Consider the following 22029-nt stretch of genomic DNA (forward strand, 5'->3'; position numbering starts at 1 on the left):
TTTCACTAGAAAACACATCTTGGACTTCAAAATTTAAATGGTAATTTTGAATTTCATAGGTTAAAAAATCTAGTCTGTGACATAGTTTGCCTCAGTTATTGATACACATTCGCAGAAGGAGATTCATATTAGTGAACTTTTTTTGTCTGACAGTAATATAAGGTTGGATTTAGCAGGAATTAAGTGTCTTCACCTGTGTAGATGAGTCTGTTGTTAAATATTCATGATTCTGTGTTGTGGTACACCTTTAATCAGACTTTTTCTAGAGAAACTTGAGCTTCTAAATCACTTAGAGATAATTTTAAATAATATCTCCTCTCTGCCTTTTACCATGTCTCCTTCCATGTATTTCATTTATCTGTTTGTCCTAGGGAAAAAGAAAAGACATTTTTGGCACTGGGGCCAGACTGGTTTCTGCTATTCACACAGAGCTACCTGCACTCTAGCACAGTTGTGCTGGGAATCAGGCTACTTCTGTGCTTCCTCCACAATCGCTTGCTGCTGAACAAATTCAAGGAGGGGATAGTGGCTGGGCGATGGCTGGAAAACAGCTCTGCAGGATTGAGTATTCTAATGGGTATGTATTGGTTTAATGTTCCCCAAACACTGCCTTGATCCAGCTCGGTGATCGATCACTGAAGTACATGATGGGAGAATTCCCACTGATCTCAGCAGACCAAGAATTGAAATTACTTTTTAGGGCAATCTTGTCTTGTACTTCAGCATTTCTGTGCTGAAGATTGGAAAGCATTGCTTCTCCCTTGCACGATAATTAGCAGTTCTGATTAGCACTTTCAGGGAGATGGGCCTTTTTGTGTTGCACAAAATCAGACTAGCTGATAAGCCCGTGAGGTGTTGCAGTGTCAGCTTTGCTCTGAAACCTTTTGTTTCTTTAAGATTTGTTCAGCTTGCTTTCTGATAATTAGACCTGTGGTTCTGAGAAAGGGAGGAGAAAGGAAGAATAATTAAGGGAGAATCTCCTGTAACAAAAGTGATAGTAGGAAAAATGGTTATCTGTTCATCTGAGGGAGTTTTATAAACTGTTGATATTGCTGATGCTGAGTGGCCTGGGACAGAGACAGATGAGGATCAAGTTCTGTCAGTAATCCTTCCTCTGATATGACATTTAATTTTAGACACTTTCCTTTTCTTTTCCTTTAAAGATAATTTAAAAACTCATCCTCCAGTGCCTGACAATGGCAACTTCTTGATTTTTGGGTTTTCTGTGTTGCAAAGATGTCTGACTGATCATGTCCACATCGCTGAGATCTACCTGCTTGTGGCAGAGCTCTTTCTGGCATCTCCGCAATCTGAACCACCTGAAGCAGTCAAGGTATGAAAAAAGCACCTGAAATTGATATTGCTTTACTACTTGGTCATTTTATGCCCTTTTTCATGAGAGAATTTTCAGGCAAGTTAATCATACTTGGGTTTTCTGATAATAAAAATTAGTCATTCGTATTTTAAAAATTAAGTTAACTTTGATTTAAGAAAATTTGTGTTCAGAACAAAATTGTTCATGCAGGTATTAAATGCTACACATTTAATAGAAGAGGGAGGAGCTGCTGGAGGTGAAGATGTGTTGAGTTTTTTCTGATGTAGAGACAGCAGGCTTTGTTCTTGATGTATTGTGTATAATTCCCATCTCTTAATCAAATATCTCTCTTCCTGTGTAGAAAGATCTTGAGTCTATGTTGCAGTGGATCTTGCAGCACCACCTTACAGAGAATGTCCTCAAAATTGGGTTGTGTGCAGAGGCAGCTGTTTTACTGCTGGAAATGGTTAGAGTCACTGTGGACAAGGTAAATGTTTTGTTGCAAGGACAGTGCACTGTGAATGGCAGAATAAACTGCCCAAGCATGACAGATGTCAGTGGCAGCCTTTACCTGTAATCCTTAATCCTCCTCTGCCCTCACAGGGCAGTACTGAACATAACAGTGAGCGCAGACTTCAAAGGGTCAGAACTGCTGTTGCCCTGGTTATCTAGCAGATGATGTGATGGTCTCATGTTTAAGAACTTTTGAATACAGAGACTGATCTTACCCACAGCAGTACTAAACTTTTTTCATTCTTGATGATGAGGATATGTCATCTTCTGGTTGGGTTTATCTTCAGTCTGCAAGGTGGGAGTTGGTTGCCTGATTTCTCCATGGCCATGTCATGTTTGCTTCACAGAAGAATGCTGACTTGACCAGATGCACATTTGTTTGTATTCAGCCTATTGCAGATGCAGAAGCCTCCTGGGAGATTGCCTATCCAGGGAACGTTATCCAGTTTCTGTGCTTGATCTATCACAGTTATACTCAGGACCCTGTGTGGCACTGTCCTGACTTCCTGAAAACTTTGGCTATGGTTGCTTTTCACTCAGGACCACCCAAGGTATGTGTATGTGAGCCAGCACAAGCCCTTCAGATTGGAGATAGGTCATTAGGAGGAAAAAAAAATCAGTTTAAAGAAGACTGATTTAGAATGTATTGCTGTCTACTTTCACAGGGAGGGTCTGAAGGCCTTTTGACTCCTGAAGATCCAGCCATTGCTGAAGGGAAAGGCTGTGTTGATCCCTCCTCTCTCCCACTCCTACCACACCCTGCCAAGAAACAAGTGTGGGATTTTGTGCGAGTCCTCCTGATGGATAGTCTTCTCAACGTCCCAGCAAACAAACAAGGGCATCCACTGGAGCTGCTTCTTGAGGTTTCTCCTATCATCAGGCTTTGCTGCTCTATCTTGCCCTGGGGGTGGAAGGACAGGATGTATCCTGCTAGTGGCCTAGTAAAAAAAGTGCTAACTGACAAAAGGAAAAAATCCTGTCTCCGCTTTAGGTACAGATCAATACAGGCTGTAGTAGCTGAGTCCACATTATGGATTTCAATGACTCAAAGCACTCAAAAGAGTTGAAGTAGACTGAAGAAAGGGAAAAAGAAAAATTTAGGCTTCAGTTCTAAATTGTCAATAGTCCAGTTATCCCAGGTGTGAGTTCTGATGCAGACTTAGCTTAGTAATAGAAATAGTAATGAACTTAACTGCAATTGTCATGAGTTAAATCATCTTGTGGAGCAACAGTTCCCAAGAGGTTTACCCAGTATCCCAAGGTTTGGCACAGTTAAAACAGAGTATGGCTTTCCGACTGTCCGAATCCTGAGCCTGCTAATGGAACTGAAGGTCCCTGAGGACGAGACCTCTTGGGAATCACCTGTGAACCTACATTATGGCCCTTTGAGAAACCTTGTTTCTGTTCAGTGTGCAACTGAGTTGGCTATCAGCTAGATGGTGTAGTCCTATGTGAGATTTCCTGGTTTTCCAACCAGAGTATGAAGTTCTACCATCTCATCTGTTGCTCAGTAGCTGTCCACACATGCACTCTTGCTGAAAGTGAATTTGAGTCTGATTTCCTTTCTGTTTTCCTGCTGTACTAATACGTATACTGTGACTATATAGGCTTCTCCAGAAGATGCCACCAGTGAGCAGAAGAGACATTTTCAGACAAAAGTTTTGCTGTCTGCTATGGATGTCTTCCATGTTACCAGCCAAGGCGAGGGGAAAACAAGACCAAGAGGTAAGTGGTGAGAATCAGATCATTGACTAGCTTATATTTAGCATGTAGGTGTTATTGCTAGAAAAGTTTGGAAGCAATAGAAGGACAGTCCAACTCAGCAGGCTGGATGTTCTGTTCTCTCTTGCTGTAGGCCAGTTTGCATAAATTATTGTGGGTTTATAATTTTTTCTCCCTCTTTTTGAGAACAGATTCTGAATATTAAAAAGAGAGTACTTAGAAAGAAACCTAGGTTTATCCTTGAGTGCTTCTGGAAACAACCCAAATAATTTAGTTGTTGCTGGTCTCCTTTCTGAGTCATTAGTTGGATCAGTCCATTACAGTATTTTACTGAGATTGATTCCACCCTTAAGATGGAGCTGTCATATCCAGTCTGAGTAAGGTGTTTCTGTTAGACCTAGTGTTTTCTTAGACATGTCCCAGCTCTGAGACATTATGGCATAAGACTGTTCCTTCTCAGCTCTGGTAACCTTACATCTTAAATTTTTTTTCATTTCAGCTTGTTATGGAATAATCAACCCTTTGTATCCCCTCCAGGGAGCAGTGATCCTCATGGTACTTCAGAATCAACTGCACCTGTATCCATGATGAATATTGCTTATTTTGTTCAGAAGTTAGTTGAGAAGCTGAACAGCAGAATGTTTGCTGCTGACCCCAAGCAAATCCTGATCTTCACTGCCAAACAGATTATGTGGGTGAGTCACATGGTATTTTTTTTCCAACTGTTATCAACATATTGTAACATGATGTTTCACACTGAGGCTGTGACACTGCAATTCTAAAGAAGATGGCTGTAACCCATTTGGTGATTGTTATTATTCCTGGTTTCTTGCATGAGCACATAACAGCTCTAAATAATAATGATAATGGAGATACATGGTGCCCCATAAAGAAGGGATAGTATTGTGCCATTCTTTTGTGCCACTGTCCATTGGCTATGTACATGTTGCTGAACAAAAATAAATTAATCTCTTCCAAAATTCTGGGGACTTCAGCAGAAATACAGAAAGATTGAATTTGTATCTAACAGGTAGTTCAGGGGAGTTCTGCTGAAATAAGTTTGCAACAGCTTAAATTAAGTGGGAGGTGTGGATCCTTGGGGAGAGAGTTCTCTGAGCAAGCCAAGTACTGTGCTGTTTTGTGTTTTCACAGGTCTTAGAAAGCTCGGTTTCTCAAAAGGAAGTTTTCCTCAGTGCCCTGTACAGCTGTTTAAACAGAGCCATCCTATACTGCCTATCCAGACCTCAACAATCACTGCCTGAACAGTTTAATGTCCTGAACACTCTCAATGTCCTGCAGGAGCACTGGGACATTATTTTTGCAACTTACAACTCAAATAATAATTTTATCATTTGCCTAATGTACTGCCTTTGCCAACTGAACTCGGGCAGGTACAAACCTTCATCTCATTATAATGTTTGTTTACATCTCTGTGCTGTATCTATGGAAGTAGGTGCAGAGGGAGAGATTTCACAGAACTTGAGTAATATCCCTTTTGAGGAATCATTAGAAGCTGAGGTTGAGCTGGATCCAGCATTTCCAGCAGTCTACTTCAGAGTAGTAACTGGGGTTAAGAAGCTTGAACTGATTTCAGTGGAGCTGGCTCACGGACCCATCAGTAAAATGAGAATTTGGAAATCCTCCTGAGATGTAGACTAGAATCTGTCCACAAGCATGCAGGTGGCCATTATCTGAGACATCTGCATGGGCTAATGTAATGAAATGTTTTTTCTGATTCAGCAGCTATTCGTGTGCAGGTACATTTAAAACATATATAAAAGTGTGCATGGATCTTGTGAATCTCTCTGTTATTGTTACTTGGATCTCAGCTGCAAAGTCGGGGTTGTACTGAGGTTGGGAGTTTTGCCATTGACTTGTGTAGGGCTAGAGCATCCATACCTGCTCTGTTTGCTGTTCTTACACATGATATACCAGATGTACTTTTGTGTAAGCTGGGGAGTTATTTTGGAAACTTAGTTTTGTGGAAGGCCAGTAGTTTATTCACTATAATGATGTTTCTTGTTTCATTGAAAGCCTTCTGTACTGCTTAGGTGGTTTGGATTAAATCCATTAATAGAGTATCACATGGGAAATGAACTGTACTTTCTGATGTCTTCTCTTGATCGTTCTTATTCCAGTCAGATAATAATTTCCAGGCCAAAACTGTTGAGATGGGGTAAGGATTGCTTGTATGTAGTAAGAATAGAAGCATTTTCTTTAAAAATTAGTTACAGAAGTGTTTGTGTTATCCAAAAGCCAAACATAGCAGCGCCAGGGAATCAGAACTGTGGTAATTAAAAGAAAATCAGACATAAAAATGGCAGCTTTGCCATACAAGACATACAAGATGCCCAGTGGAGGTGCAAGAAAACTGGATGCAGATTGGCTACATCAGTACAGGCCTGTATTTTATCTGGTTGAGATGAATGGTAGATACAAGTGCAGAAAGAAGTGCAGGGATAGGGCACGTACAGCAGAGTGATCTATAGGATCTCGGTTGCTGCTCCTTGACTTTGAACACCAGACCAGCAGTGGTTTAGTTCCCACTTCCTGTAAATTCTGTGGTATTATGTGATTGGTGCAAGTCCTCAAGCCTGGAAATATTGATCTACCAAATGAATCAAGTATGAGTGGATGTACAGAAACACCTGTAGCTTTTTCACTATCCTCAGTTTGTTCTAAGTCTGGTTTCCTCACCTGCCCTCCTTTTTTTTCCCCTCTTCATCACAGCTGTTCAGAAGGTTTTGGGGTGGATGCAAAACCAAAGCTGGCTTCTTATCACCAAATTTTCCTTGCACCCAGTGAAGAGGAAAAGGGCAGCCTGCCTACTCCAGATGATGGTAACTTATGCCACAGGTTGCCTTTGGCTTACAGAGCAGGAAAGTGCCTGGCCTAAGCAGTTATCTGAGCAGCTTGTGCAAGTGCTACTTATTTCCTCTGCTGTGTATAGACATTGCAGGCACAGCACAGACAAAGGAAGTTGTGCTAAACAATTACTTGTGTTACATGCCTTTTTATTCAAAAGTCATGCCCAACATCCTCAGGAGTAATGGAGATCTCTCCCCTATGTTATGGCCAGTCAGTGGCCAGACACATACTATTTGTAGTTCTGTTTCTTTTTTTCAAGACCCATATAGAGCTTGTGTCTGTCTGTTATACACAGGAAGAAGCATTTTGCTCTTTTAAGAGAAACACAGGGAAAATTTTGGGTTGAATTCAGTGTGAGGGCTGTCAGCTGAAACCTATGGCAGAGCAGCGTCCTTTCTTTTATTTTTTATTTTTTAATATGTATTGGCTTGGTTATGATGCAACTTCCTTGTACAGTATCCTCCTGCTGTGTCAAATTGTTTCTTGTCTTGGTCACTTTTGCCCCTCCATATCTAATGATGTTTGGCAACATAATGTTCTTTATGTGCTTTTGCATTCTCTGTATGATAGTAAGATCATCAAAATTCTGATGAGATTGTTTTCCAAGGTAGAAACCAGTTAGACTCATCTGTCACTCCTACTTGTTTCTTTCAGGGAGTCGAATATTGTAAAAGAAATGTCCTGCTGTTTTCTGTCTGTCTAACTACTCTGGCTTAGAACCTGCCGAGGCAGTAGACAAAAAGGAACAACTCCACTGACTCCAGCAGTTACTCTGGACCAATGCTGTTCCAAATTAGATGGTTTTACTCTATCTGTTGCTTGATTCTTTACACAAAAAAATGATTTTCCATTTATAGTTTCTTTTGTTTCCTAGTCCATCAGGAGATTCTGAGAACAGTAGGAATCATCTGGAAGCAGCTCATTTCTCAGAGGCGGCAGGTTCTGGAGGACACTTACAAGATGGATCTTTCTGTAAAAGGAAATGACAAAGAAAGGGACATGAAGATAACAGAGATCACTCCTTTATGGGAAGAAATTATGACAAAAGCTTGGCAGCACTTGATAGGTCTCTGTTTTTTTATGGAATATTCATTGTAGTAAGCAAAGGCATTGCAGTAAACGGAGTGCCTGCTGGAAAGCTGACAGTTCCTTGGTTATACCTTTACCCTGCCCATCACCTGCTGGATAAAGCAGATTGTCAGTTTCTCTCATTCACGACTGGGATTGCTTTCTGTGTCATAACCAGCCCTTCTCTAATCACCTAATGATGTTGTAGGTGATTCTTGCTGTGCTGCAAGAGAGAGAAATCTCCTTAAATCATGTCTCATAGGAAAATTTAAAAGGGAGGATATTGGGTGAAGTCATTGAAATGTGTGTAGTGCTGCAGTGATTCAAAGTTCATGTTTGTGTAATGAAACTGATCTATGGCAGACCTCTGTGAGGCTTTTAAACAAAAACTTGAGAAGTATGTGTTAGTTCAATTGTCATACAAATAGAAGAACAGTCCATCTGGAGTGAGGCACTGCCATATTGTTTTGTCTTCTGTAATGGGGATACAACCCCTCTATATTCTGAAAGGCTCAGCTTTAAGTCTTACATGCTTTTTTGTCTGTTCTGGCCTACAGCATCTGAAAAGAAGCTTCTCCAAAATAAATCAGGGCCAGGCCTGTCACAGAGCAAGCACAATTCCTGGAGCGAAAGCCTGTCTTCAGCTATTAGGTCCATGCCTGGCCGAAACACAAAGGAAATAATATGCAAATCAGAGGTAAATTTTACACTTTGTCTTTTCTGGCTTGGTCACTGGTCTGCCTTTTTTATGTCTCTGGAGAGTTTGTCTGGATTTGGGAGGCTTCTGAGTGTGTCTGTTAATTGACTTGCTCCATTGTAAACTAGACACCTATTGCAATTGAGGTTCCTTTCTAGGCTGCTATAAATAATCACAAAGAAATAGTGAGCTGAAAAACTTCTCTTAACATATAATGTAATAATGCATACTTTTTGCATAAATCCCAATTATTGCACTTTAAAGGAAAAACCTAATCAGCCCATATATGCTTGTACTTAGAGGGCTCTGCTTGGGGCAGAGCAAGGTGAGGAGATGCCACCTTTGCTGCTGCTTCTCACTTGCATCACTTATGTAAACCTTGTCCTTCAGTCACTGAATTAGTAGAAAGTATCAGGTATTATCATAGCACTGTCCTTCCATTTTCTACTCTATATGAAGTATTAAAGGTCCAAATTTTGGTTTAGCTCCTAAAGAAACAAGTGGTATATAATCCAGGGATGGATTTGGAGGGTACGCAAAATACTGTCAACAATGCAGCTGAACTATCTTATCTGTTTGTGAGCTTCTCTTTTGCTGAAAGAAAGGGCCATTTCCATGTTTTTGCTGGGCATTTGTCAAAAATAGAAACAAAAAGCACCAAATAGATGTTACTTGTAAGTGTGTTAGGACTAGAGTGACTATAGGGTAGGGCAGCAGTGCATTGACAGAGTATTCAGAGTTTTAAACCAAGCTTGTGTTGTTGCAGTGCCTAACATGTTAAGGTCTTTTTTCTCCTGCTGAGGAGACAGTGTGTCTATTATAGCATCACTTTAGGGATACTTAACCCTCTAGCTCAAGCTATAGCAGATTGCAGCTTTAGGCCCAGTGATGCCTGGTTCACTTCCAGGTGTGCTGATCAGGAAGACTACAATACCCACCTAATGTGTCTGGTAGTACCTTACTGAGCTGCAAGCGTTTTCTCAGCATGCCACAGCATCCTTCTCATTCCTTAACATCACTTTGCTGCTTACAGAGGGAGCAAGTTCTTCCCAGGTACATATGTATACCATGATGTCATACTACAAGAGAGTCGACTATTTGCCCTGGGGTCTGTTTAATTATTTTTTAAAATTAATTTTGATTATTACAGCTGATTACACCTCAGTGAGCAATGTAATTGATATTTGTAAATGTATCCCAAGGAACATTTTGTACAACATGGTTTTTGCCGTTGAAGGTTAAAGACTCCGTTATTGGTTTTTCCCTAAATATGCCCACATCATTAGTTCCTCCAGTGAAAAGGTTGCCATCTGGAAAAGGCAGCATGGAGACATTATTCATGCACAAGTGCATGAAATTGGTGTTTCTACATCTTCTGTCTCTCTTCTGCAAGGAAGCGGCTTGTAATTAAAGGAGCTGGGTTTGGAGGAAACATTACTCACTTGGTGTTATTCCTTATCATGTCAAGTACTGACAGCTCTGTAGCTCTGATAAATTGTTCTTCTCCATAAGATAGGAAGATACAGCTCTGAATGTTCTCCATTCTCCCCTTCCCACTTTCTCCCTTCAGCCTCCCTTCAGAGTTTGATGCACTTTTTAGAGAGGTGAAATCTAAGAGGACGAAAATTTATTTGCTTCTGAACAGCCCTCTTCCTTCATACATTTACAGTGAAAAAGTTACATAAAAGGTTACATTAAAAATAAATGGTATTTGTGCTTCTAATTCATATTTTTGACCACTTTGGTAGTCACTTAAAAAAGTGCCATAATGCAATTTTGCATCATTTTCTGTGTCTCAGGTGGTTTCTATATTCACTTAGGAAAGTGATTTGTAGATACTGGCCTCTATCTTCACTACTGCTAGTAAGAACTTATGTCCTACAGCAATAGGTACCTGGTTGAAACATGAAGAAAAGTAACAGTATGAACTATGTAGTGAGAGACAAAGACTTTAAATCCCATAGTGAAATAAAAATATTTGCATTTACTGAGAGCTAAGCATGGTCTTTCCAAACTGAGTAAAACTTACTGAGAAAAGTGCAGAAATTAAGCCAGGATTTCAGACCTTTGCCCAATAGAAGGAAAACATGGGTTGGCTACTGAGTTTTGCTGTCAAAATCTAGGATTTAATTTTAAGGTTAGCAATGACTGCTTTTGATATTTTCAATAAGCTGCAAGAGCAACAACAAAGGACCACTGTAACAATTGTCTTTCAGTCAACTGTAAATCAGTCAACAGCTTCTACCATGCAGTGTCCTGAGGTTCTTTAGGAGTGCCTGAGCAAGGCTGCAAGCAGCCTGTTTCTAACTCTGTAAGACACACTGCCTCAAAGCTGTAGATATGGCTACTATTCTTTACAAGAAATGCAGAGCCTCCTCAGTTTTACAGGAGGCCTGATCATGTCTGTCCTCTTTTCTTTTGGTTCATTAATTACATTCCTCTATGCCAGAGGCCCATATAACTTGAAAGAATGAAATAGAAAAGTCTTGTTAATCTCAGTCTTCAGAATAAAGAGGTTAAGTGACCTCTTAACTTGTAATTGCAAAACCAGAAACTTTATATTAGGATTTTGGTCAGCAAGTATATGCTTGTGATGACAGCTATAGATACGTCTGACCTCCTTTGTGCTGATTTTGTCAGTCTTCAAGAGACTTCCTCCCAGTTTGAACTCTTAAGGATTTTTTTACTAGTTTGATGGACAGCTTGGTTTTGACTTGGTTTTTTTTTTTGTTGTTGTTTTTTCTTTTTAGTTTTCTTATGTGTTTATTCACCAGGCTTCTCTTAGGCCAGTAACCAAAAGTGTTGTTGTTACAGAAAAGTATTGGTTTGTTACACCAGGAACAACCATCTTTTCAAATTTCACAGCCAGCAAAAAATTTTTAAAAATCCTTTCATATGTAACACTCATCCTTATGATAAATATGGCTAGTATACCTAGTATAACTAGTGATTCACCTGTGGCAGTACTGCATTGTATTTTGAGAAGTATTTAAACATAACATTTCCACTGACCCAACTCCCAAGTGGGAGTTTGAACTATAGGCTTAAATTCCTTCTGCACTGGAAATGTAAATCTCTACATCAACACTTACAGGAGTTTTTTAATGTGTGTTGTACAGTGCTAGGCTTACTTACCTAAAACAAATAATAGCTGCATCACAGTTGTGGAATTAGCCCTATCTGAGGCAGGGCTCTCACTCCACATGATTCCATCAGGGAAGAACACTGGGGCTCTATTTGCTCCTGGCTGTCCACGCTTTTGCAGTCATGTTTACAGGTTTTGGGGAAGAAGTAGATGTCTATGCACAGACGTCTGTTCAAAAATCTGTATTTTAGAGCACAGTTTTAAAGAAGGCTTTTCAAGCAAAAGTGTCTGATGTTGAAGCAGAAAGGTGATGATTTATTCCAAGGCTGTTGTCCCCAGGACATAAAATCATTGTTAGCTTATTTTGACTTCTGTAAGAAAGAAGCTTTATCTCATGATTTTACAGAGCCTTTGCCATTATAACTGAAGATGTCAATGGCAACACTATACCAGCAGCTGAACTCAGAGCTAAGTAGTGGACCAGTGCCTTCAAATAGTAGCTACTTCTTTCCTCCATTTTTATAGCATCTTTCAATAACTGACTGTAAATTAAGTCTGATGCTTATAAGCCTTGGTTTTCAAACAACTGCATCAGAGAATGGTTGTTTAAGGAGGGAGAAGTATGCAATGTAGTGAAGAGAAGAACAGGGTTGAACAAAAACCCTAGGTTGCTAAATAAAATATTAGCTTGCTAATTTTGGAGGAAGGAGAGTCAAGACCAACTTAGCAGTTCATAGTAGGTGAAATGAAGAAGATAGAAATATTTGAAACATGATCACCATTATTATTTAAATCTTTTTCTTACCAGTCACTCAGTTGGTCTTTTATCAGTTTTTCAAGTTAACTGCATTAAAACAAGTAAACATTTAATGATATTTCTTTGAAAAGTGCATCATTTGTGTAACATGTTTATCTTCATAATAGAAGGATAATTAACATCACTAATTATCTAATTAAGTTCATTAACTATCCACCAACAGTGCACCGTGAAGTTGACATTATGTTCTTCTGTCAACAAATGCTTTGATTTCTTAGGAAGTAATTAAAATGTAAATTAGCATGTCATTAAATGCACAAGGGAACTTTGGAATCAAATATTCATTTCAAAACTGCTCATAGCACACATTTTTTTTTACTTCAATGAAAGCAGGCACTTTACTATTAATGATGTATATTAAACAATTTCCATTATAATATTATTGTCTTGTTTAATAACTGGCTCAAAGCTAAATTACAGCATGCTGCAGCAAGCTGGAAAAAAGTTTCTTTAACTTTGAACAAAGAAATTTTTATGTCCTCTTACATGGATATCTGACATACTGCTCATTTATAATTTTCAGATTGTTTACAATATCATAAAGAAATAATTCAACAGGTCTATGTAAGATGATATTTGCATGAAAACATAAAATACAGAGCTATTTCATGTTGTGTGATACAAATAACTGACCTTTCTGAAATGTATGGGAATAATTTCCACATTTATTGAAGATAACTGTTTAACAGAGAATTGGAATAGAAATGTTGTATGAAGATGAATACGAACTTTTAGGCTGACTCAGATTCATAGGCCCCTCACCCCAGAGTCTGTCCCCTAAAAATTCATTACAGGTTGCTGTCATTGTGTATGACAGCACAATGCACAGGAGAAAAATCAGTTATGTCTTTCTTGATTTACTTTTCATCATAAAACCTGCAATACGAGAGATATTATCACTTAATAATTAAAGATTTTTTGTGGGTAATTCTTCAGAGGGAGTTTTTCTGTGTTTTTAAACTCAGTGCTGTTCTGTGGCAGTGAAGTCCCTTCATTGAATTACACATTGTATAACAAGATGTCTGTTATTTCTCCTGCATATTTTTTTTTAAATATACTTCTGCCTTTCAAGCTAGAGATTGTGTCTGGGTCAGGTTTAAGCTTGGATATAAGATTTCAGTGAGTGGAATTTAGTGTTTAAAGCTCTTGGCATCAAAGTCTCATCTTTCAAGAGCTGTTGGTTGCAGAGTTTTATTTTCACATAACAAAGATGATGCCAAATGAGTAAACAGTGTTAACATGGATGAAAGAGGAGTTTTATTCGGTTTCAGAGAAACCCTAGAAACAAGTGCTAGCCACTGAAACTATTTTTTTCTTTGCTGAATACACAAAAAGACAAATAATTTTTCATATTTCTTGTTTCAAGTATGTCTGTTTTCTTCCAAAATTTCGATGCAACATTTTATTTATAATAATTTGAAACAAAATTGTTTGAATTAAGTTGCTTTATATGGATTGTTTGATTCAAAAGCCTAAAGTGGCAATTTAAACTGAAAATTAAAGAACAGAAAATTAGGGGAGGTCCTAGATATCTCTGCAAGATTGACATAAATATTTCTTCTAAGTGAGAGTATAGGTTGCTAACTGTGCTGAAGTCTGTGACCATTCATTTCTCATTGTTCTCACCTTTGCTAGCAAAATTAAAGTTTGGTTGTACCTATCTGTGTTCTATTCATGCTTTCTGCTGCAGAGAAGCTTTTACTAGAGGCACTAACAAAATCCAGAAGTAATCTTGTCACCTTCAAATGTAAGTAATTTTAGAAAAATGATTGTTTTGAGGGTCAGGAGAGAGATGTTTGTATTCTGTACTCTGAGCTCTAAGCATAAGCTAACGTCTACAGAATTCTTTCATCAGCTAAAGGATTAGAAGAGCACATTTTTCTTAAATAAAATCCATTACTCAAATGTGCATGAGGCTTTTGGACAAATGCATTGATATAGTATGTAATAAAGCCCTAAGATACATGCACCTGTAGAATGTCAGCATTTTAAATAGTAATAGGAAAATGGTAAGAACAAGTGAAGAGACTCCACTGCTATTCCCCATAATTCCAAAGTCTGACCTTCACCTTTCACTAGATATAGAAGCTAATGCCTCTGCTGTAACAGGATGGAAACTGAGTCCTCACGAGGTTGAGTGTATTATCCCAAAGTCACAGAAGTCATTCTCAGAGATAGGATTAAAGAACAAACATGCCTTAACTCTCATTGTGTGTTTTTGCTATTAGGAGACAAGTTATCTGTTCTCTCAGGCATTAATCTCTTCAGTAGTATCATCTGTTGAAGGACTGTGTGTGTATGCACACATGCATACATATATATAGTTGCTATAGAAGTAGACCTGCTTCTGTACTTCCTGAGTGTAGCTGATAAACAGTGTGGAAGTCTCATCACATATACACCATACTTCAGGGTTACCCTTTGAAACCTGCCCCTGTGTGTGGGTACATTTATGATGCACTGAAATATGGAGGATTTTCTCATTAAGTCTGCTATTCCCCAACCAACTGGCAATGCCAGGAATCCATCCATGATCCTTAGGAGCAGTTGGCACTCTGCATTAGCCTCCTAGCGGGTTGAGGCACAAAGCTTCCATGCAACACTTAACTGCTGGAACTCAGTCTGTTGAAAAGCTAAATGAATTTTGGCAAAGCAACAATAAAATCCACATAGCAATAACAATTTTGTGATTCAAAAGAGCCTGCGAACACCATCAGTGTGGAGAGTCTATGTGAAGGACTAGGATAAACCTCTCTTTAATCTGCTAAGGAAAACATTATCTGCCTTAGTTTAATGATTGTTACTTTGTAACTAGTGGAACAATTTTTCCTCTTATGAAATGAACCTACTTGTTTCCTAGTGCGTACTTGATTACCTGAAAAGTAGCCTGTTCACAAGATGGGTGACATTGTTTGCACAGGGTAGTAGTGCACCCAGTCTCTGATTCACTGTTAGATTAGTAGCAGTAGTAGACTTGGAGATGTTAGGCACTTTGTCCCTATCCAAGTAGAACAGGGCTGGTGAATTGGAGACTCCACCCAGCTTCAGTAATTTACTATAACACTCGGATGTTTCTTTGTAAAACTGCCATGGTAGCAGTAATCCTATCCTCCGCTTGTGAGCCAGATGAGGAAGGGGTTGATTGGTTTATTCTCTGTGATTTAGCAAGAAAGGACCAGAAGTACTGAGCTTTAATTGCACACGTCAGAAGGGGAAATTCTGATTAGATGTGTGGAAAAAGGAGGAGCATAAGAACTGCCATGAATACAAGATAGGTTTTACATGTCAAAAGAGTTTAGACTCAAAACTTTACTGACAATCTCACCCTGTGGCTGTGTAAGTCATAGTGGTTCAGGAATTTCTATGAAAAGATAATTGGGTCTAGATGGGGACTGCAAAAATCATTTGCTTTTTTGAGGAAGTGTCTCCTTCCTGACTAAGTCACATCCTCAGAGACAGGAGATCCACACTGGTTAGAGCAGTCCAGAGGTCAGAGATGGGATACGGGGTTGCTGAGAGGAGCAGTGCTGCACCACAGGTAGATGCAATTTAATACTGAGCTGCTGGGTAATATATAAGAAAAGCTTAACAATTTGCTCTTTATAAAATGGCATTTCCTTTGTGTTCTATTTAATCAGCTTTTCTGTTTGATTCAAGATGTGAAATATATCACATTAGTATAATGTAATTTTTCTCATTCTGATGAGAATTTCCTGTTTCCTTCTTTTGGAATTATCATCCACAGAGGTTTTAAGTGTTATTAATTGTCACTTTTGAAGTCCAAGTGCTGCACATATATTTTCTGTGTTTGTATCTTAAATACTTGGATTAAAGGCAAATCTGCCCCCCTTCACTAGCAGAAAACCTGTACATAAAAGTTGTGAAATACATGCCTAAACACAGCCCTAAACACAGTGATTTCTTGAATCAGGGTCATCAGATCTGTTTCTGCCATGCACAAACTCTTTCCCACTGTCACATATGCTACTTAAATGCAATTTGTGGCATGCCCCTAACATTACCTCCTGTTCTGTTTTCCTACACCCACGGAATACTTTCTAAAAGCCTAGTGATTGCTTGAATAACTGTAATTAGATCAAAAAGCCTTCCTTGTAGAATTGTGAAGGCCCAGGTTAGAGGAATAAGGTACGTGGACTCTTCCTGGAATATGAGATCTAATATCTGGTAGATCAGCTATATTAGAGTACTTACTATCTGCCACTGGGAACATAAGAGTAGAAGGGATTTCCAAATTTGTTCATCAAATTGTTCCCCCTTCCCACTATTGCATGCTGTCACCGTGTGCATCCTCTTTGTAGGCTTACCAGGCTGTTTCAAATTAATTCAGGTTGGGTTTGCTGCATCACCATTCCCTCTTCCCCTGCAACCAGGTCATAGTGACAGGAGGTTGTGGACTCTTCATCCTTGGAGGTGTTCAGGACCAGGCTGGATGCAGCTCTGAGTAATCTGGTCTAGTGGAAGGTGTCCCTGCCCATGGCAGCGGGGTTGGAAGTAGGTGATCTTTAAGGTCCTGTCCAACTCAGACCATTCTATGGTTCTATGATGTTCCAGAAACTTACTTGTCTTAGTTTCCCCAATTATAAGCTAAAGACTTTGACCTCTTTCATAAAGACCTCTAAGAGGTACTGGTGAAAAGTACTATACAAGAGTATATTACTTTTTTTTGTTATAGCTGTGATGCTACATAAGTGCCCTCTCTATGCTTATATGTTTATAATATTTATTTTGCTCAGAAGAGCTAAAATAGTGTACCATTATCATTAGTTCTGGCCCTTACCAACAGGTGATTTAAAACACATGCTTCAAAACAGGTATGTGGGTATTGTCACTATCATCCGTGGGATTATTCGCTTGGCACAGTGAGGGATTGAATATTTGGGCTTTCCTTTTGTCTTTTAGAAGTCCAAAATTATTTTGTCTTGAAGTTTATTTTCATTTATTAAGAGTTTTGGCACATAGTTTTGTGTGCATGTGTGTTCTGTAATATATTCTGTAAAATATAGCCTTTAATTCTCCAAAGAAAGCTTCAAAGTGCAGAGCCCCAGGGACAGAATGTTTCTTAAGGAAAGAGCTGTGGTACATGCGGTGTCTGTATCATGCAACATGCGTTTATTATGGCAAGCCTGAATATTTATGAGGTGTGGGAATGTTAAGTGATCTAAACAGACATAAAGCATTCCAGATCTCAGTAGAGATTTGTTAACTTAGAAGTCACACCTCAATCTTTTTTTTTTCTCTTTTTGACAGTTTTCTTTTGGGGGGGGGGGGTGTTTTGGTTTGGTTTGGTTTGGGGTTTTTTTACTGTTTCTCATTACAAGCAGTCTTTCAATTCCTTTAGTTGAAAGAAATTATAGAAAACTCACTCTCTGGATTTCCTCAGTGCTAATCATTTTCTCTCCTATTTGCATGAGAACTTCACACAACAAGAGGAGACATGGTTTTTGGATCTATAGGGCTTTTTTGTTTTTTAATAGGAAAATAACTTGTAAATTCCATCACGTTTTCAAACTCTAAATACTGGCAGCAAAATTATCTGGTTCTACTTAGAATGTGATTGTCTAAGGCTGCAAAGTAGAGAAATCTGTATAAAAAAAGACTTAAAGCACGGTTTCATACTCAGATTTTTAGGAAAGGATTGATCAATATGGCCTTTTAGTATGCCCTTCCCTAAAATGCACATTATATTTCTTATATTTACACCTGTTTTTCTGCATATGGAACTCAAACTTTATATTATGTAACACTGCATTAACAATTACCAAAGCTGGCATATTGTTCTTGTTTAAAATACTACACTTTGACACTGTTGTATTTAATCTACTGCATAAAGAGTTGCCATTTTAAAGGATAAACACCTACATTTTTTAATGGAATCTGTTTAATTGTTAGAAACTTGTTTGCACTAGTTGTTCATTAAGAATTATAGTGTAATTGTTTTAACTGAACACTTAATAAATAATAGTCTGGTCTATATTCTCCATGTTTATTGAGTATCTTTTTCAGGTTTTGGTTTTGTTGGTTGGTTTGGCTTATGTAGGTTTTTTTTCCCAGTCATCTCCAATTTTTTTTAACTGTTCATTTCATTTTACAGCCAAATGGTTTTCCTGTGGGGATGATCAATAGGGACATTTTCATCTGGTTGAAGATGGCTAGCTGTAGGTCATTTGGAAACCAAACTGGATAGTCTTCAGTTGACCAGATGTGGCTAGCAGAATTTTTCCTTCTTAGGAGCCTTCATATGTTTCAAAGGCTAGGAGTTGGGTCAGTGAGAATCTTTGCAATGTGGGCTTTGACCTTAGGGGTCTGAACGGTGACCATGACTGAAATATAGATTATGAGCACCTTTGAAACAGCTTCCAGTAGAGCACTGACTTGGCTTGAGTGGCCTGTGAGTATCTAAAATGGTTATTAATACTTGGAGGCATTGGCTGTCTACTCTGAATGGCTTTTGCCCTATGTCCACATACAACTGATCTCAGCTCTTCTCCTGTACTGAGCCTGTCTTAACAGCAGAGATGCTGTTGCTTTCTAGGTCAGGCTTTATGGGAGTTTTATATGAATTATGGAATAGTTTTGTGAGGCCACAACTGTGATTACAGGTTTAATGATGCTTTAAACAAACAAAAATATAATGACTTTCATCAGTGTAAAACAGGAGCTTCCTGCAGGGAAACACCAATAAATGTGACTTCGCGGCAGGGGTACAGACCTGGCTGGCAGCCAGCAGTGATCAGCACACCACACAGACCTTGTATGTTAACTTAATTATAGCACAGTGCAAGCAGCAGCTAGACAGTTTGCTGTGAGGAATCACCGCCAGTGGGGCACAGAGTCCATGCATTTAAAAGTTACCCACCTGATCCGTGGCTTTAGGTAGTGAGAGGCCAGGACTTTGACAGCCAGTTTAGCCTCATGCTGTGACTCACAGAAATCTCACCTTTGTCAGGGAAGATCAGGTGGTCATGAGAATCTTCAGATGGAGCTGGGGGCACTCTCATCTCTCCTATACAATCTCTGAACAGCTTCTGCCTTCTCTGCCACCTCTAATCCTTAGGAATTTATCAAAGGACAGATCAATTTATCAATTTATCAAAGGACACTTTTGCTACTTTCTGTAATGCAGTTAATGGTCAACCACTCCGAATCCTGTTTTTTAATTTCATGGCTTTGGTGTACCTTGTGAAAGTTTCTGGGAAGGCTGAAGAATCTTATATTGACTTCAGAATCATGTTCAAGTAAGCCTGCATCTTTCCAACATATTTGGCTGGCACATGGAACAGATATTTCTAGTTTATTTGGATACTGTGGGAATTTTGGGGATTCTGCTTCTTTCAGTAGTGATTAGGAGCATTATCCTGAGTGAGGTCCTGATGTGTTGTACCATTGACTTAAGGGGAAAAAGAAGTTGCTCTTTCAGAGAGCTTTTATTTGAAAAAATTTTAAAGCAAGTTTGCCCAGATCAGACGCAGCAGAATGTAGTTGTAATAGGATAGCTAGAATCTTTTTCTGGGAAATACAGTCAAACAGGAGAATTTTTACCTGTGATTGTTATTAAGAAGGTTGTGATGCTGAACTCTTCCCAGGTGGCCACTTGTCAGCAGTTACACCAAGAGATAATGAGCAAGGAGAGGAACAGCTGGAGCAGCTATTCTTGTGTTTGCTTAGAAAAGTTAGAGTTACAAGACTCAAACAGTCCCATGAGTGTTGGACAGCCTTTTAAAGCAGAGTTCTATATTGGTTCTTCAGTTATTTTCATGCAATAAGATGAAACAAGCCAGTAGCTTACTTGGCAGTTGTTTAATGCTTCAGCTATACACACAGCCATTCCATATGCTTTGCCTTTCTGATCAGGAAACAAAAATGTCTGTAGTAGCATAGAGCAGCAGAGGCAGTTATTACGGGTGTCGTCTTGCACTAGCACAACTCTCAAAGTTTCCAGTTCTAGAGCTAGCTCAGATATCTTTGCATCACAATCCCATTAAATAGTGTATTTATACACCAAGTCATGTGTTGCCAGAGGACTTAGGCTCCTAAATCTCAAAAATGTGTTTTGAAGCAGTTCATCTTCTGTTTTAGAAAAGGAGATCTAGACCATACCTTTGTTAGCATTTTCTGTTTGTGCAGAAAGGATCAGGTGGATCACTACAGATCCTTACTTCAGTCAAGGTCTCTACAACAGATAAATGTCTTTTATGCTACTTGCAGTACTAAGTCAGCTTCAAAAGAAGAAGCCTTAAATTTTATTTGCTGTTTTCTTAGTAGTTCTACTAATGACCCTTGTTAAGATCATGACTACAGTGTAAGTGTGTAACTTGCTCTCAGATGATTGTCTCATCATTGTACTGTCTGGAGAGCCACCAAAGTTGCAGACACAGGCCATATTCCCTACTTGTTCTTGTAAAAGACAGAGCAACTAATGCCTGCTTCTGTCACTCACAGAATTTATACCTGCAGCAACTTGGTGCCATGTGTTCTGGTGTTTCTTTTAGGGATTTGTGTCATGTATGGAACGGTACCGAAGAATTGGACAGGAGCTGTATGCCTCTTTGTACAAGAACCACATACAGGTAAAGAACAGGAATATTGTGCAACAGCTTTCTGTTGTTGAAAGGTTGCTCTTGGACTACCCTGTGAAATCAGGCATTTTAGAAGTGATAGGAGTAGTATATATAAAGAATTACTGAGAGTTGATGAGATGATACTCCATCCCTGACATTACCACTGAAAAGTGATACAGACAGCATCACTCAGCAATTGGATTACCCACTTTATTTTCAGGAGCCTTTTTTCTTTCTTTTTTTTTTAATGAATTATTCCACTCTCACAGTGGCAGCAATAAAAGTGAGAACTATGACTTTTTTTTTTTTTATCTTAGCAGCCAGTAAAACTTTTCAAAGAGATCTCAAGCTTACAGACAGTAAAATGTCACAGGTGTGTTTCTGTTTCAGGATTGGCCATCAGAGACCAACAAGTTTTTCCTTCTTTGAAAATCTCACTTCTTCTCTCCTTTAAATTGATATTTTAGTGCCCCCCAACTCCCTGAACACACCTACTAAGTAGAAATAATTAATTTTATGCCTAGCTGGGAGGGAGCACAGTTACTTCTGACTGAGACATTCAGACTGTGTTTTCAGCAAGCATGGTTGTTGCCATTTGACAGACACATTTGCCAGAACGAAAATGAAGTGAATAAAACCTCTGTGATGCAGTTCTTCTGACTCACTGGTTTTGAGTTGGAAATGTAATGAAAACAGCCATTTGCAAGTTTGCAACATGCTTGTATTTGTCACCATATCTTCTAGTCCAACTATCACTGGTTTGACTAGCAAAATCTCCTGCAGCACACTTCCAGTGGTCAGTTGGGCTTGTGTTTGCCAGACCTGCAGTGTTCCCTCTGCATTTATCCCATCTGGTAGGTTGGACACATCCCTCTGAATCACTGGGGTGGTGCCACTGCTGGTTGAGGGGAGGGAAGTGTTCAAAACATGGCACAAAGTGGTTCTGTCCCGCAGATGCAGCAGTGTGGTTACAGCAAAGCAGCCAAGGACTGGATGATACTTGAGGAGCAACTTTTCTACAGAAGGGGCCCGTGGAGAGATGCATCACGATCCTCGGAGCCACGATGGATTCTGGATCGTTATGAGGGGCCTTCACGAATGAGGAGGAGGATTCAAGATGTGAACACTCGAGCAGCAATGATGAGAATGAAGAGTGAGGTAGAAAGCTTTTGCAAGAGGTGCACAATTTCTGGGCTGGTGACTTTATAGAATCACAAAATCATTAAGGTTGGAAAAGACCTCCAAGATCATGGAGTCCAACCTTTGACAAATATGTGCATCTCTTTCCTCTGGTTCTTATCACCTGACTCACCAATATGCTGTGCCATGCATAGTGAACCCACTGAAGGGATCTGGTTTTAAGAA

The 22029-nt window shown here is 39.1% G+C and overlaps 1 protein-coding gene across 1 annotated transcript in view; it reads left to right on the top strand.

The window, feature by feature from the left end:
* WDFY4 (WDFY family member 4) overlaps positions 1-22029 on the top strand; it is a 130382-nt gene that overhangs the window by 50378 nt on the left and 57975 nt on the right. The window contains exons 29-41 of the mRNA XM_064662793.1: positions 372-577; positions 1164-1333; positions 1677-1802; positions 2218-2379; positions 2494-2691; positions 3436-3553; positions 4088-4245; positions 4703-4941; positions 6281-6390; positions 7293-7484; positions 8044-8183; positions 20596-20673; positions 21619-21822. Of these exons, the coding sequence (XP_064518863.1) occupies positions 372-577; positions 1164-1333; positions 1677-1802; positions 2218-2379; positions 2494-2691; positions 3436-3553; positions 4088-4245; positions 4703-4941; positions 6281-6390; positions 7293-7484; positions 8044-8183; positions 20596-20673; positions 21619-21822 (2101 nt within the window). The remainder of the gene's footprint in view (positions 1-371; positions 578-1163; positions 1334-1676; positions 1803-2217; positions 2380-2493; positions 2692-3435; positions 3554-4087; positions 4246-4702; positions 4942-6280; positions 6391-7292; positions 7485-8043; positions 8184-20595; positions 20674-21618; positions 21823-22029) is intronic.

Source organism: Pseudopipra pipra, chromosome 8 (assembly GCF_036250125.1).
Source record: "Pseudopipra pipra isolate bDixPip1 chromosome 8, bDixPip1.hap1, whole genome shotgun sequence".
NCBI lineage: Eukaryota > Metazoa > Chordata > Aves > Passeriformes > Pipridae > Pseudopipra > Pseudopipra pipra.